This window comes from Dendropsophus ebraccatus, chromosome 15 (genome assembly GCF_027789765.1).
Source record: "Dendropsophus ebraccatus isolate aDenEbr1 chromosome 15, aDenEbr1.pat, whole genome shotgun sequence".
In the NCBI taxonomy this organism is placed as follows: Eukaryota; Metazoa; Chordata; class Amphibia; order Anura; family Hylidae; genus Dendropsophus; species Dendropsophus ebraccatus.
In genome coordinates, this window is record NC_091468.1 from 24,302,239 (window position 1) to 24,318,596 (window position 16,358).

At 45.9% G+C, this 16,358-nt stretch overlaps 2 protein-coding genes across 2 annotated transcripts in view; both read left to right on the forward strand.

Moving 5' to 3' along the window:
* Positions 1–16,358, forward strand: part of LOC138773987 (calpain-8-like) — a 613,980-nt gene that overhangs the window by 430,405 nt on the left and 167,217 nt on the right. The gene's annotated exons all lie outside the window — the stretch shown is intronic.
* Positions 1–16,358, forward strand: part of GALNT14 (polypeptide N-acetylgalactosaminyltransferase 14) — a 337,247-nt gene that overhangs the window by 269,914 nt on the left and 50,975 nt on the right. Inside the window, exons 6-7 of the mRNA XM_069955032.1 lie at positions 10,425–10,546; positions 10,666–10,753. Of these exons, the coding sequence (XP_069811133.1) occupies positions 10,425–10,546; positions 10,666–10,753 (210 nt within the window). The remainder of the gene's footprint in view (positions 1–10,424; positions 10,547–10,665; positions 10,754–16,358) is intronic.

Genomic DNA, 16,358 nt, shown 5'->3' on the forward strand with positions numbered 1-16,358 from the left:
TCTCACATGTTCCTGATGCTCTTGCAGGGAATTGGAGAAGATAAGTATATCATCTAGGTAGACCACCATGAACTGATCCAAGAGATCCCGGAAGATGTCATTAGCCAGGTGCTGGAAAGTAGCTGGGGCATTGCAAAGCCCAAATGGCATCACGAGGTACTCAAAATGTCCATAGCGACACCGAAAGGCAGTCTTCCACTCGTCTCCAGGTCTAATCCGCACCAAATTGTAAGCTCCACGGAGATCTAATTTGGAGAAAATTTTGGCATGGCGAACTCTTTCCAGAAGTTCAGGAATCAGAGGAAGCGGATAGCGATTTCGGACTGTAACTTTATTCAGCTCCCGATAATCAATGCAGGGTCTAAGAGACCCATCTTTCTTTTTTACAAAGAAAATCGGAGCGCCCGCAGGGGATGAAGAAGGACGGATAAATCCCTTCGCCAGGTTCTCCTCAATGTACTCCTTGAGGGCCTTTAACTCTGGTCCGGCTAGGGGATAGATGTGACCAAAGGGTATCGCTGCACCGGGCAAAAGCTCAATCGGACAGTCATATGGCCGGTGTGGAGGAAGCTTATCCGCATTTTTCTTGTCGCATACATCCAAGAAGTCATGATAGACTGATGGAAAATTGTTAGAGATACTTTCAGGACCGGATTTGGCTAGGCAAATGGCTGAGGTTTTACTTGCTGGGAAGCGTATCTCCCTAGTTTCCCAATTGATAACTGGGTTCTGCTTCCTCAACCATGGGAGGCCTAAGATGATTGGAAAATGAGGAGAGGAGATGAGCATGAAAGAGAGTGTCTCTTGATGGTCGGGTGGCATGGAGACCCTCACGGGTTTAGTTTCCCGATCTATCGGCCCCGAGGTCAGGGGGGAACCATCCACGGTCTCCATAAGCACAGGTGAAGCTTTTAGTTGTGTAGCGATACCATGTTCTTTAGCAAAGGCAAGATCCATGAAGTTGCCACTGGCTCCGGAATCCACCATAGCTGAGGTGGGGACCCAGCAAGTGCTGGTCCAAATCTGAATAGGCAGGAAGCAGTGGGTCTCTTTCTTCTTCTTTTCAAGGTGTGGGGCCACAGAAGACAGGGTCTGAATTACTGCATTCAACTGCTGTGATGCTTCTGAGAGCTCTGATTCAGAGTCAGACAGGTCACCTTCGGCCACGGCTGCAGCTGTTCTGCGAGGCCGATTAGGGCAATTTATAAGAAAGTGGCCAGACTCTCCACAATAAAGACATAAACCTTCCCGCAGCCTGCGCTCTCTGCGAGCATTACTCTCTGATCTCTGTACTGCATCTAATTGCATCGGCTCGATCTCCTGTGGGGATCTATTGGAAGGTTCCCTGGGATATGCAGATGGGGAAGCTGATGGACTGTCCCTTCGATTCAGTGCTGCCCACTTCTCTTGTCTCCGTTCAGATAAGCGGATATCTATCCGAATGCAATGATGCACAAAATCTCCAAATTCTGAGGGAGCCTCACTGCGGGCCAGCTCATCCTTGATGGCGCTAGATAATCCCTTTCTAAACAGAGGGAGTTGTGCCTCAGAATTCCAAGCTGTATCAATGGCCCATCTCTTAAATTCCATGGCGTATTCCGTGACGGAACGTCGGCCCTGTCGGAGTGCCAATAAGTTGGTCTCTGCGGTGATGCAACGATTTGGATCATCAAACATTAGTCTCATGCCAGCAAGGAACTGAGTCAGACTGTTCAAACAGGGATCACCGGTCTCAATTAGCGGATTCGCCCATGCTAGCGCCTTGTGTGTCAAAAGCATGATGATACAGAGTACTTTGGCGCGATCATTCGGAAATTGGCTGGCGTGTGCATCAAAGTATAGCTGACACTGATTTACAAAGCCACGGAACTTGTCACGATCTCCACCAAACCTGAACGGTGGCAATTTCGGAGGACCCAGTACTGCAGCAGGGTGAGCTGGCATCTGCGCCTCAACAGAGGTGGTCCGAGCGCGCAAATCCTGGATTGCTATGTTAAGTTCATGCGCATTTTCATTTGCTTGTGTCTCCAGAGCAATTATTTTAGTCTTTAGCGACTGCACTTCAGTATGTATAGAAGATGTGATTTGATGAAGTCTCTTAATACGGGCTTCCAAATCCCCAGACCCAGCGGCCTCCATCTTTGCGGCCTGAGTATCCTGTTACACTTTGTGTGGATACTTTGTGGAAGCCTATGGCTGGTAGGGGTGTACACAGCAGACAACAGTCACAGTAAGTATATGCAGACTCACGTTTTGTTGCAGCAGCGCTGGATGATGTCCGGCAGGTGAGCAGAGTGTGGTTCAGCAGAGCTGGAGTTGGTAAGCGGCTGTTCCACTAACAGATCTGTAGGAAGATAGCACACAGCAGGAGCGGGTCCTGGGTAGGTGAGCGGCAGCGCCGCTGACAGACAGCAGGCAGGATGTGTAGCACTAGGTAAACCTTGCTGAGGAGTTTAAACAGCAGAGTGATCCCATGTGCAGCAGTAGTAATAATCAGGAGGTCTAGTAGCAGGACTCTGGAATAAGAGGACCGCAGCAATATACAAACAGGAGAGTCTGTAAGCTAGAGGCAGACAGAAGCTAAGTTCTAACTGATACTCAGGCAGGGAGGGGCACAGGTGCACACATTATTATAGCCTCAGAGAGCAGGTAAGATGGCCACTGAAGCTGCGGTGGCCATCTTGCAAAGAGGCAGACATGCCCAAAATCACAGCAAAACATAAAACCAGGACTGGATCCTAACATATACTTTCCCTCACTACAGCAATGGCATCTGAGTAAGTGCTACCCTTCCCTCTGGAAGGTTCCTATCTAAGCGTGTTTTTATGTGTTAACCCTTCTACTATCAGTCGTACCTAGTACAATATGGTTACAGTGTTAGACCATGACAGCACATAACTGGAAATTTAGAATAGGTGATGCAGGGATTTATTTAACAAATGTGGAGTTTCCTTTTTAAGAAAATAAGAAAAAAAAAGATACGAAATGTAAATGTGTTAATTCTGGGAAAGAGGACAATCTCTACATCTGCATAATTTATTCATAATTATATGCAGAATATTCATGAGACTTCACAGCGATCGCTTCTCTTGTGTACATCCTCCCACATACAGGAGACAAAGACACCAGGCATTAACATGAGCCCTGACAATGCTGAACACTGAGCGCTGGAAGTGCGGCTGGTGTGTATGAGAAGGTAGCGCCAGGGAGCTGACATTAACCTTTACAGTAACCCCTCTAATACCCTAGACTACCTGGGAAATGTGTGTTAACCTCTGCACTACCCAAGACCACCAGGGAAGTAGAAAACACACACTAACCCCAGCTCTACTGTAGAGCACCAGGAAGATTAGACATTATGTTGCTGCCCATGGTGAGACTAACAATTAATTCCATGCTTGTTATTATCTAGTCACTCTCCTTCCCCCAGTTCTGAGCTGCTGCTTTGTGCTGAAGACACAAAAATCTGGGTGTGAGCTTTTCTCTTTGTCTCCGCCTCCTCTCCCTCCCTTCCCTAATGTAAACAAGTACCTGACTGGCATTATCTGCAACATTGTAGCTTCTTTGTAATGCTGGGAGAGTAAATCACAGTGAGTTCATCAGCAACTTGACCTCAGATTTACCCTCCCAGCATTACAAATAAGTTACAAAGTTGCAGATAAAGCCTGACAGGGACTTCTTTACATCTTCTGTCTCAGAAGGGAAAATAAGGAGGGGGAGATGGAGAAAAAAAACTCACAAACAGTTCTTCAGCTGAAAGCATCAGCTCAAAACTGGGGGAAGGAGTCTGAACAGATAATGACAAGTATGGAAGGAATTGTTGGTCTCACCATGGGCAGCATGGAATACCTTTTTAACTTCTCCACTACCCTAGTCCCTAATGCGAATGGAAATGAACGTTGTAGGGCCATGTGTCCAGAATCCCAGGTGCTGATCCTCCTTATGGAGATATTGATGATGGGGAACCTTTAAGGCAAAGTTTGTGATGCAGCCAATCAGAAGTCTACTCCGAAACAGTGCCGCCTATAGAGGGGTGATACAAGTATGGCTGATAGAGTCATGTTTGTACCCTCTATAAAGGGTTAGCTTACAGGACAGCGGCAGTGAGGACATCCTTACATCAGCCTTACATCTGTTATATATAGTCACATACTGGATTCCAGTTGGGAGGAAGAGGAGTAGTCACCATATTAGATATGAGTAGACCTTACTGTGCCATCCGTTGATGGGTGGTCTTTACTTTCACAATCATGTGATCACGCCAGCTCTTTACCCCCTTGTCTAGCGCTATTGATAAACACCAGTGGATGAGACATATTGTGAGCAGCGTTTAATCTCGTGATCTGCCGTTTTCTCATTCAGTCTTTGCTGATTCAGTCAGTGTTTTGAGGGAAGAAAGTTTGAAGGGAACTTCCTGTGTCGTCCAGAGATGCCTGAGATGTGCAGCAAAGCGAAGCGAAACCTTGTTAAAATTCATAGTCTGATTCTTCTCTGTGGAACAAGCTAAATTAGTTATCACAATGATGGAGGCCTCTCCAGGTCTTTCATTTTCCCTGCCAAGTGTCACTTTTATGGCCGCTGCTTTATTGAATGAGCGTTTGTTTCAGGCTCCTGTGGTTTCCAGATTTACTGAATATTTTTGTTGTTTTTTTTTTTCCGTTCTGGTAAAATACTACAATTATTGTGCAAATGAATCGACTTCAGGCCAATGATCTCTCCTTGTGGCGCATATTGGGAGGTTTGCTGCCTAGAAGTCATATCCTTTCAGGCCGGGGACTCTATGGAGCAAGTAACATACCTGCGCTTACATGTTTGACTCCTTATCACTCCTTACATCATGACGCTGTCCTTATCCCTTCTCCCTATCAAAATCAGGTCACTGCCCCCCCCCACAAGATCAATATACTCTTCTCCTGAAATAGTCTGTGCTGCTCAGCTCCCTCTACTATACAATGTAGTCTGTCACACACCCCGCCACACACTTTTTCCTTTTTTACACCCCCCCCCCACACACACACAAATACTTGCCTCCTTTTATCATGACACTGCCCCTGTCACCCACACCCCTATCTTCACCAACCTATCTTCCTGATATACTCTGTGCTGCTTTAACATCTTCTCCTTCCACTATGTAATTCTCACTCTCACAATTATATGATCTCACCTAAAATACTCTGTGCTGCTGGAGAACCCTCCTACTATGTATTTTTCAATCTACCTCCCACTTGTTTCCACTATCCTTCCTCACATCCCGACACTGTCACATACAGCTCTGTCTTCACTGACAACAGCACATGAAGGGACAGGTCATGGACCCCCCCCCCCCCACAAGATCAGCACACTGCTCTCCTGAAATACTTTGTGCTGCTAAGGGCTCTGCTTCTTCCACTATACAATGTGGTCTGTGAACACCCCCCCCCACACACACACACGCGCGCGCGCACACACACACACTTCATTGTCCTCCTTTAATCATGACGCTGCCCCTGCCCCTGTACACCCCTATGTTCACCAATATGATCCTGTCACTGCCCCCACAAAATCAACACGCTCCTGTCCTGACATTCTCTGTGCTGCTGGAAGCTTTTCTCCTTCCCCTATGTAATCCTCACACTCTCACTTTTGTGTGATCTCTCACTTTTCTCTATTGCCCTTCTCTAATTATAAACATGTTTCCTAAAATACTCTGTGCTGCTGGAGGACCCCCCCCCCCCTCTACTATGTATTTCTCAGTCTACCTCCCACTTGTTACCACTATCCTTCCTCACAACCTGACACTGGACCTGTCACATACAGCTCTGCTATACTGACATCATCACATGAAGGGGCAAGATCAGCATACTCCTCTCCTAAAATGCTCTGTGCTGCTGGGGGCTCTACGTCTTACTCTATGTAACCCTCAGTTCCTGACTCTTCATTTGTCTCCATTCCCTTGCATCATGACCTTGACCCCATCACCTCTCCTAACATGATTACACGGCACTGCCCCCTACAAAATCAGGACACTCCTTTCCTGAAATACTCTGTGCCCCCGGAGATTCTGCTCCTTTCACTATCTAAATCAGAGTCTTGCCTCTCTTCTAGTGTGTCATGACATTAGCGGAGTCCCCTCCACCCCTATTCTTACTAAGGCTGGGTTCACACTGCGTTTTTGCAATCCGTTTTTTGCAAAAAAACGGATGTTAAAAAAACAGATGTTTTTCCATTGACTTCCATTGTAAAAAAAAACGGATCAAACGGATCAGTTTTTTTACGGACACAAAAACGTAGCTGACACTACTTTTGTGTCTGTTAAAAAAATCGGTTCCGTTTTGTTCCGTTTTTTTTACAATGGAAGTCAATGGAAAAACGGATCAAAACGGATGCAAACTAATGCATCCGTTTTTTTCATCCATTTTTCATCCGTTTTTTGCAAAAAACGGATGAAAAAACGGATTGCAAAAACGCAGTGTGAACCTAGCCTTACATGATTGCAGACTGTTCTGTCTCCGCCCACTGAAATAAAAAGTTCAAATAATTGGTACAAAAAGAAGTAAAAGGCTTCTTGGAAATGATCAGGCGCCTCTGAGCTCCTTTGTTTAGGGTAAAATTCAATCTGTGCCAGTTCCCTTAAGCTAAACGTGTCGGGGCCATATGCCAATTTTGCAGAGAGTTTATTAGTGAGTAATAAAGTCATACTGTGCCTATAAAATACCGCCAAACAACGTCCACCTAATAGTTCTGCTGGAGACATAGGATTTCAAGAGGTTTCCTGCAGGGAATTAGAGAGCTTCCCGAATGGGCGATTACCCGGTCACCCCTGATAAAACCCAGACCGGGGTGAGACAAGCCACAGTCCATAGCCGGAGACTCCAGTGAGTCCGTATGAATATTTACGCCTCACCAATAACACTGTTTGAGGTTTTATGTACTCGTCGCACGCTGGATATGTGGAGTATGGAGCTGTATTTTTTAGCATTAGGCCGTTTACATAGTAAATCTCCATTACAAATGGTTTGGCTGAGAGCGCTGAATCTCGTCTTCGGTGAATCCTGCTGAGACCCCGGAGAACATCGGAGAAGTGTTCTGCCTGTGAACTCTCCAAGTTCTGAATTTTAAATTTACTTTTATGATCTTGCGCACGTTATGTTTCATCGTTCCCCAGTCATGTCTTCAGGAGACGGCACAACGCATACAAAGCAGGAAGACGCCGGCACTATATACACGGTCAGCACCAGGGTGTTCAGGAGAGCCTGTAAAACACTGCAAACATTACAAGACCCCTAGGCCAACATGAGTTCCTAAAGGGAATGTGCCATAAGAAAAGTTGTTTGTTATACATATTTTTATTATATATTTTTTAAATTTTACATACAATTATACAATAGTCTTGAGATCTTGCAGTTTTCATTGTTACCACAAGGGCCTAAAACTAAGCTGAGGCTTCCTCTTGTGTCTGTGATGATAAAGAGGAGAGGTGAGCTGTACAGTATTAGGCTATGTTCACACAACGTGAACAACCGTCCGTTCGGTGACCCCAGCCGGGTCACGGAACGGCCGGTCTCTGCCCGGATCATCTTTCCGCCCCGTGATCTTTTCGGCTGCAGAGCTCTGATGTGGGCACATCAGCGCGCGCCCGCATCAGAGCTTCTCATAGCACACAGTGAAGTGAGCTGCCAGAGTTGCTCGCTTAATTGTGTGTACTGACAGGGTTTCCTACGGCCGCAATTCATTGAATTGCGGCCGCAGAAAACTGACATGTCAGTTATTTGCGGCCCTGCACGGGATCCCGGCCGGCGCGTGTACGATGTGTATACGCTTCGGCCGGGATCCCATTGAAAATAATGCATTGCCGATGGCAATAACGGCCGTACTTTAACGTAATGTGAACATAGCCTTACAGTGAAAGGCCAGTAGATAGAGGAGACAATAGATGAAGCTCACAGCTCAGCCTCCCCCTCCTGTGGAATTGCCATGTCAATTCTTTCAGCGGACGGCGGAATCGGCCCGGCTATGGAATGGTGTCTATGACACGGGGGAAGATGCGCGTTCCTGCAAGCGGGTACAGTCAGTTTCGGACTGAGCTATCTGGGGCCCACCAGATGAAATGATCCTGGGGGCCCATCAATGAAGAACCAGTGAGAAACGAAATGTCAGTCAATGTTAGTGCAGGTTCTAAAGTTGGGGGCCCACCAGAGGATCCTCTTGTCCCCTTGTGGACCAGTCCGACACTGACTGTACAGTACAGTGGCTGGGACATTTAAGAGAAGTCCCTGTCCATCTAAATAGTTTGGGTAATGCTCTATACTGATAGCATAGGACAGTTTTTCCGATTCTATGGCTATCCAGTTGATGGCATAATACGATTCCAATCAGTGTCGGACTGGGGTATCTGGGGCCCACCAATGAAGAACCAATGAGTAAAAAACATATCAGTCAGTGTTAGTGCAGGTTCTAAAGCTGGGGGCCCACTGGAGGATCCACTGGGTACAGTGACGGATTCCACCTGAACGTCTCCACGCAGATTCCGTAGTGTGAACCCACCCTTAAGACCCTTAAAGATCACAGAGTGTGATCAGTCATGTTACCAGCTCCTGTCCATTGTGGTCTGTGTTCATGGGGCTTGCTGTAAAGCATATCAAAAACAGCTCAGACAAGATGAAGTTTAAAAAATTGCAATAAATAAATAGAAACAGATTGGAAAAAAGAACATGCTCCAGGATCTGCCTCTAATCAGTAAAAAATCTTGGTAATACATGCCCTTTCAGGCTGGTGTTAAGGCCCTATTCCACGGGCTGACTGAGAGGAGCAAACAAGCGCTATTAGCACTTGTTTGATCCTCGTTCCCCGCTCACCGCCGCCGCTATAACACGTGGCAGCAGCGAGCAGGTGAGTGCGGGAGGGGCCACGGGGAGCTGCGAGGGGGCTGCCCGGGTGATCGCTAGATCGTCCGGGCAGCCCATAGCATACAGCAGCAGTCTGCTACCGCCGCTCCTATTCCGCGGAACATGTTTAAAAGACAACGCAACGATCAGATGACATGAACGATGTCGGCTGATCGTAGCTTTCTATTCCACAGGACGATTATCATCCGAGTACGGACGATAATCGTTCCGTGGAATAGGGCCTTTAGTGATGTCATCAGATCCAATGAGGTGGTGTAATTTCAGGGTGACTACATAATGTGCGCTCTATATAAGAATATCTTGTGGCTTATCTGAAGGAAGCAAAGGTATATTGAGCCCAGGCTGCCATACAGTCTATATAGGAGCCATTTATAAGTATATATAATAGAATACAAATAGGGGAGATTTATCAGACCTTGGAGCAGTTGTCCATATCAACCAGCTTCCAGCTTTCATTTTCACTGGCATTTTTAAAATGTAAGAAGCAATCTGATTGGTTGATATAGGCAACTGCTACCCCGTTCCATTTCACAAAGTTTGATAAAGCTCCCCAATATATTGTTGGCTTTTGCTGCAGCAGACGGGCACTGAGTTCTATAATCTAAAGGGGTACTCTGGCGAAAAATTTTTTCTTTTAAACTTGTTTTAGAAAATTATATAGATTTGTAATTTACTTCTATTTAAAAATATCACATCTTCCAGAACTTATCAGCTGCTGTATGTCCTGCAGGAAGTGGTGTATTATTTTCAGTCTGAAACATTGCTGTCTGCTGCCACCTCTGTCAGTGTCAGGAACTGTCCAGAGCTGTATCAAATCTTCATAGAAAACCTCTCCAGCTCTGGATATTTCCTGACATTGACAGAGGTGGCAGCAGAAAGCACTGTGTCAGACAAGAAAGAATACACCACTTCCTGCAGGACGTACAGCAGTTATAAGTAATGGAAGACTTGAAAGTTTTTTACAGAAGTAAATTACAAATCTATATAACTTTCTTTAACCTGTTATTAGAAGATTATGCTCAGCTCTTTCTCCATAGTAGACTCACTTAACAGTGGTTCTTTCATGATATACATAGGATGTTTATGAATTGAATATTTGGATACCCTTAGCCATTAGCTATAGCCATTGATATCTTTACATTACTTTTTTTTCATCCTCAGAAAACAGATGGAAAAATTAATGCATCCATATTAATCCGTTCTTCCATTGTAAAAAGAAAATGGATCAAAATTAATCTGTTTTTTTTTTTTAACATACACAAAAATAGGCTCAGCTAAGATTTTGTGTACCATAAAAAATGGATGTGTTTTGATCTGCTTTTTTATAATAGAAGTCAATGGTAAAACGGATCAAAACGGATGCACATAAATGCATTAATTTTTCCATCAGTTTTTTTTTTTGCAAGAACCGATTGCAAAAACGTAGTATGGACCCAGCCTTAAATGTAACGGTTAGCAGCTATTTAAGACAGGGAAGATGCTGTGTTGTTCCTTAATATCGTATCATGTTTTTATAGGACTCACTTTTATTACTTGCAGGTTTGATTCGGTCTCGAGTGAGAGGGGCAGATCTGGCCAAGGCCGGAGTCCTCACCTTCCTAGACAGTCACTGTGAGGTCAATAAGGACTGGCTGCCCCCCCTGCTGAAGAGAGTGAAGGAGGTCAGACATTTCCCAAAATTCACTGCAATAAAACAAAAGAAAAAAATGTAAAAACAAAACAAAAAAATAAAATTTTCAGAATAGATGAATTCACTATATATGTACTTATGCCTTTGTAGGAGCCGACCCGTGTGGTGAGTCCTGTCATAGATATCATCAACCTGGACACATTTGCTTATATTGCTGCATCTTCAGATCTCAGAGGAGGTGAGAGATAAGGTCCTATACAATCCTTTATATATACCTCATACTGCTAACACTGCTCACATTTACTTCTTCAGTATTATAGCGGTTATATTCTTGTATTTACGGAGCAGTATTATAGTAGTTATATTCTTGTATATAGGAGCAGTATTATAGTAGTTATATTCTTGTATATAGGAGCAGTATTATAGTAGTTATATTCTTGTATATAGGAGCAGTATTATAGTAGTTATATTCTTGTATATAGGAGCAGTATTATAGTAGTTATATTCTTGTATATACGAGCAGTATTATAGTAGTTATATTCTTGTATATAGGAGCAGTATTATAGTAGTTATATTCTTGTATATACGAGCAGTATTATAGTAGTTATATTCTTGTATGTAGGAGCAGTATTATAGTAGTTATATTCTTGTATATAGGGGGCAGTATTATAGTAGTTATATTCTTGTATATAGGAGCAGTATTATAGTAGTTATACACGAACTACGGAGAATGGAACGGCTGCACATCCCATCTATGGCTGATACTAATGCCGCTAGGCCTATATTAAAAATCAACACCAGAGTGTCTGTATATGAATTGATCAAGCCATATTGCCCCGTGTACCACCGCGCAGGTCCTCTGGTCCACACGGGTCCCTACGCTAACTCCACACCGTGTCGGTCAGCGACCGCCAACCCCGCAAAGCGTGCACATGCAGGGAAGGGAGGCCATGGAACGGCCCTGCAACCCCAATGTCACAGGACCAGACCCAAAAAGCCCCACCAAAACCCAGCCAGCACCACCGGCGGGGAAGGCTGCCCCCAAACGACACAAGTATGGATGTGGTATTACACTTACCATTGCTGCTCTCACAGAATGGGGAATACATAGGGTCCAGACATGTGAGCACAGACATATCCTGCTAATTTTGGTCATGTGGGTCTTATAAAGGAGTGCTAGCTGTTCAGAGAGGGAGAACTGTGAAACACGCTGACCGACACGGTGTGGAGTTAGCGTAGGGACCCGTGTGGACCAGAGGACCTGCGCGGTGGTACACAGGGCAATATGGCTTGATCAATTCACATACAGACACTCTGGTGTTGATTTTTAATATAGGCCTAGCGGCATTAGTATCAGCCATAGATGGGATGTGCAGCCGTTCCACTCTCTCCAGTTCGTGATTATAGTAGTTATATTCTTGTGTATAGGAGCAGTATTATAGTAGTTATGGCACAAGCAGGGAGATGCAAGAAATCCGAAGCACTCACCGGGTTGTAGTAGTCCTCAGCAGTTTATTACATAGATCATCACAGGGAGGGGGGAAGATGAAGGAGGTGCGGGAGCGTCTCTGCAAACAACCGTTTCACGCCGAAGCACTTTGTCAAGTTCAGAGTACCTGAACTTAACAAAGCGCTTCGGCGTGAAACGGTTGTTTGCAGAGACGCTCCCGCACCTCCTCCGTCTTCCCCCCTCCCTGTGATGATCTATGTAATAAACTGCTGAGGACTACTACAACCCGGTTAGTGCTTCGGATTTCTGGCATCTCCCTGCTTGTGCCATTTTACACTGTGCTTTCTGCCGTTGCACCCCGGACTCAGTCTGATACACTGATAGTGTACGTCTATCCATATACGCCTCGCTTGCATTTACTAGCCCTATACACCGATGTGGGCACTCTCTTCTTTTGTTTGATTATAGTAGTTATATTCTTGTGTATAGGAGCAGTATTATAGTAGTTATAGTCTTGTATATACAGTAGAAGCAGTATTATAATAGTTGTGAAATAGAGAGAAGAGTGCAGCTGCACCTCACACCCATGGCTGATACTAAAGCCGCTAAGCTACTTTAAAAACAAACACCAGGAATTTGGTATACAATTTGATCAAACCACTACGCCCCGTGTACCACGTGCAGGTATCCTGGTTCACACGGGTCCCTACGCTAACTCTGTACCGTGTCAGTCAGCGACTGCCTCCCCCGCAAAGCGTGCACATGCAGGGAAGGGAGGCCATGGAGTGGCCCTGCAACCCCACTGTTACAGGACCAAACCCAAAATGCCCCACACAGGCCCTGCCGGCACCGCCGACGGAGAAGGCTGCCCCCAAATAACACAAGTATGAATATACTAGTTGTATTCCTGTATATGGGGAGCAGTATTATAGTAGCTATACTCTTGTATATAGGGCAGGGCTCCAGACTAAAAAATTTACCTAGGAGCCATTGGCTCCTAACCTGAAAAATTTAGGCGCCAAATAGAATATTTGGTCGCCAACATTTTAAACCATGTAAAATTAATGTTATGTTAAATGGGACTTACTGTGTGCAGAGGCCGCGGCAGCCTCCTCCTCCTTTAGATTCTTTCTTTTCTTAGTTTGAAAACGTTCAACATGGAAACTTGCAACTTGACAACCATATACAGTCTGACTCAGTACTTCAGCTTCACTTGGCTAGCCTTTTAATGAGGCTTACTCTTCTGAACTTGAACTTAAAGGGAACCTGTCGACCCCCGTGCCGGGGTGACAGGCTCCCAACCCCCCGTTAGAGACCCCTATACTCACCTCATCTTCACCCCGCTTCTGAAGATGGTCCGGTCACGGAGATCTCAGCCGCTGCAGCCCGGCGTGCGCTGAGAGATGAGTCCAACGCTCATAGAGAATGACGGGAGAGTCCAGTGCTCCGTCATTCTCTATGAGTGTTGGACTCATCTCTCAGTGTGCGCGCCGGGCTGCAGCGGCTTAGATCTCCGTGACCTGACCACCTCCAGAAGCGGGACCCGGCGCGATGAGGTGAGTATAGGGGGTTCTAACGGGGGGTTGGGAGCCTGTCACCCCGGCATCGGGGGTGACAGGTTCCCTTTAAAAGCTTGCAACAGTCTATACATACTGAGCTAGACTTCTGACTGCAGCCATAGTGACCCCCCACAAGATGTGTATATAGATAGATATATCTCTCACCTAGTGACTAATGCAAGTGACCCCCTACAATACAGACACCTGAGGGGCCCTGATAATAATAATTGTGCATATATCTATCTCCCAGTGTCTGCAGCCAGTTTGCCCTACACTTATAGATGGCCCCCTCCCCTTATAGATGACCCCCTCTACCCCCATTATAGATGCCCCCTCCTCCCCCCATTATAGATGCCCCCTCCTCCCCCCCATTATAGATGCCCCCTCCTCCCCCCCATTATAGATGCCCCCTCTTCTCCCCCCCATTATAGATGCCCCCTCTTCTCCCCCCCTTATAGATACCCCCTCCCCTTATAGATGACCCTCTCTACCCCCATTATAGATGCCCCCTCCTCCCCCCCCATTATAGATGCCCCCTCTTCTCCCCCCCTTATAGATACCCCCTCCCCTTATAGATGCCCCCTCTCCCCCCCATTATAGATGCCCCCTCTTCTCCCCCCCTTATAGATACCCCCTCCCCTTATAGATGCCCCCTCTCCCCCCCATTATAGATGCCCCCTCTTCTCCCCCCCTTATAGATACCCCCTCCCCTTATAGATGGCCCCCTCTCCCCCCCTTGAAGATGGCCCCTCTTCTCCCCCCATTATAGATGCCCCCCCCCCTTTCCTCTATGCTAAGCAATATTTAAAAAAAACAAACACACAAACTCACCTGACAACCCGCTCCCCCGGCGATCCTCTTCTTCTTCGGACGCTGTCCCCGGCTGATGCGCGGCTGCCGGGGGTGTCCCGTCCTATCCCCGGCAGCGCGGCGCGTCAGTGAGCTCCCTGTACGCCGGGGCTGGGACTTCTGACACAGGAAGCATCTCTGACGCGCGCTTCCTGTGCCGGAAGTCAGGGCCCCAGGCAGCTCACTGATGCGCCGCGCTGCCGGGGATAGGACGGGACACCCCCGGCAGCCGCGCATCAGCCGGGGCCAGTCGCAAATGGCGCCCAGATTAATAAATCTGGGCGCCATTTGCAAAACGTCAGTCGCATTGGCGACCATTTTGGTCGCCATCTGGAGCCCTGTAGGGGGCAGTATTATACGAGTTATATTCTTGTATATAGGAGCAGTATTATAGTAGTTATATTCTTGTATATAGGAGCAGTATTATAGTAGTTATCAACTAGTGGAGCAGGTCTAAGTTAGCACCAAAGTCCGTGTAGTGTCAGCTGTATACCCATGAGCAAGGATCATATGCGTGAGGAATCTAGGCAATGGAGGGCAGCATGGGGGTGCAAAAAGCTTATAGCAGGGTAAATATATTCCAAACGAAGAAAAAAGAGCTTGCACTCACCCAAAAAGTTGCTTCAAATCAATCCATTTATTCAGTCTTGGCAGACATGTGTGGGGAGGGGAAGTAAAAACAGAGGCGTCCTGATGGCTACAGACTGTTTCCCGTGGCTAACCACGCATCTTCCGGCCTGAGGATTATAGTAGTTATATTCTTGTATATAGAAGCAGTATTATAGTAGTTATATTCTTGTATATAGGAGCAGTATTATAGTAGTTATATTCTTGTACATAGGAGCAGTATTATAGTAGTTATATTCTTGCACATAGGAGCAGTATTATAGTAAGTATATTCTTGTACATAGGAGGCAGTATTATAGTAGATATATTCTTGTACATAGGAGCAGTATTATAGCAGTTATACGGTTCAGGGAAGAAAAAGAGTGCTGCACCTCACGCCTATGGCTGATACTAGTACCTCTCGGCTGCATAAAAAACATCAGAATTCTGTATGTGAATTGATCAAGCCACACTGCCCCATGTACCGCGTGCAGGTATCTGATACACATGGGTCCCTACACTAAGTCCACACTGTGCCAGTCAGCGACCACCACCCCCGCAGGCGTGCACAGTCAGGGAAGGGAGGCCATGGAACAGCCCTGCAACCCCCATGCCACAGGACCATAGTACTTATATTCTTGTTTATAGGAGGCCGTATTATAGTAGTTATATTCTTGTATATAGGGGGCAGTATTATAGTAGTTATATTCTTGTATATAGGAGTAGTATTGTAGTAGTTATTTTCTTGTATATAGGAGCAGTATTATAGTACTTATATATTATTGTACATTTTCTCACTTATAATATTGTACGTCTGTCCTGTAGGTTGGTATTTAGGGTTAGGATATAAGAAAACTATATTTGGCTAGGTTCACACAACGTTTAATAGCATCCGTTGCATAGCAAAGGACGCTGGACAGTCAGCCAACTGGCTGCACTCAGCCCGTTCCTGTAGCCGATACCTCCATATCGGCTACAGGCACGTTCTTTTTTCACAATTGATTTGCGGGCACCGGCGGCTGTGCCCGCAAATTAATTAGCCATTCACTCCAATGCAATGTGTGGCCTCGCTGCACATTGCGTTGTGTAAACAGCTGATGTTTCCGGAAGCTGTTCAGTGAACAGCGTCCAGAAATAATTGACAGGCACATTATTCTAATGCCCGTTCTAAAGATCGGGCGTTAGAATAACAATGTGAGAACACTTCGGGCGACATTGCACTGACTTCAATGCAATGCCGCCTCTGCAGTAAAGAACGGACGCTGAGGCAATTGCAATCAGCGTCCGTTCTTTACTTAAAAAGAACGTTGTGTGAACATAGCCTTTCATTGTAATTAAAACTTCCATAAAAAACGTGGAGGGATTAGTATCTTTAGCTT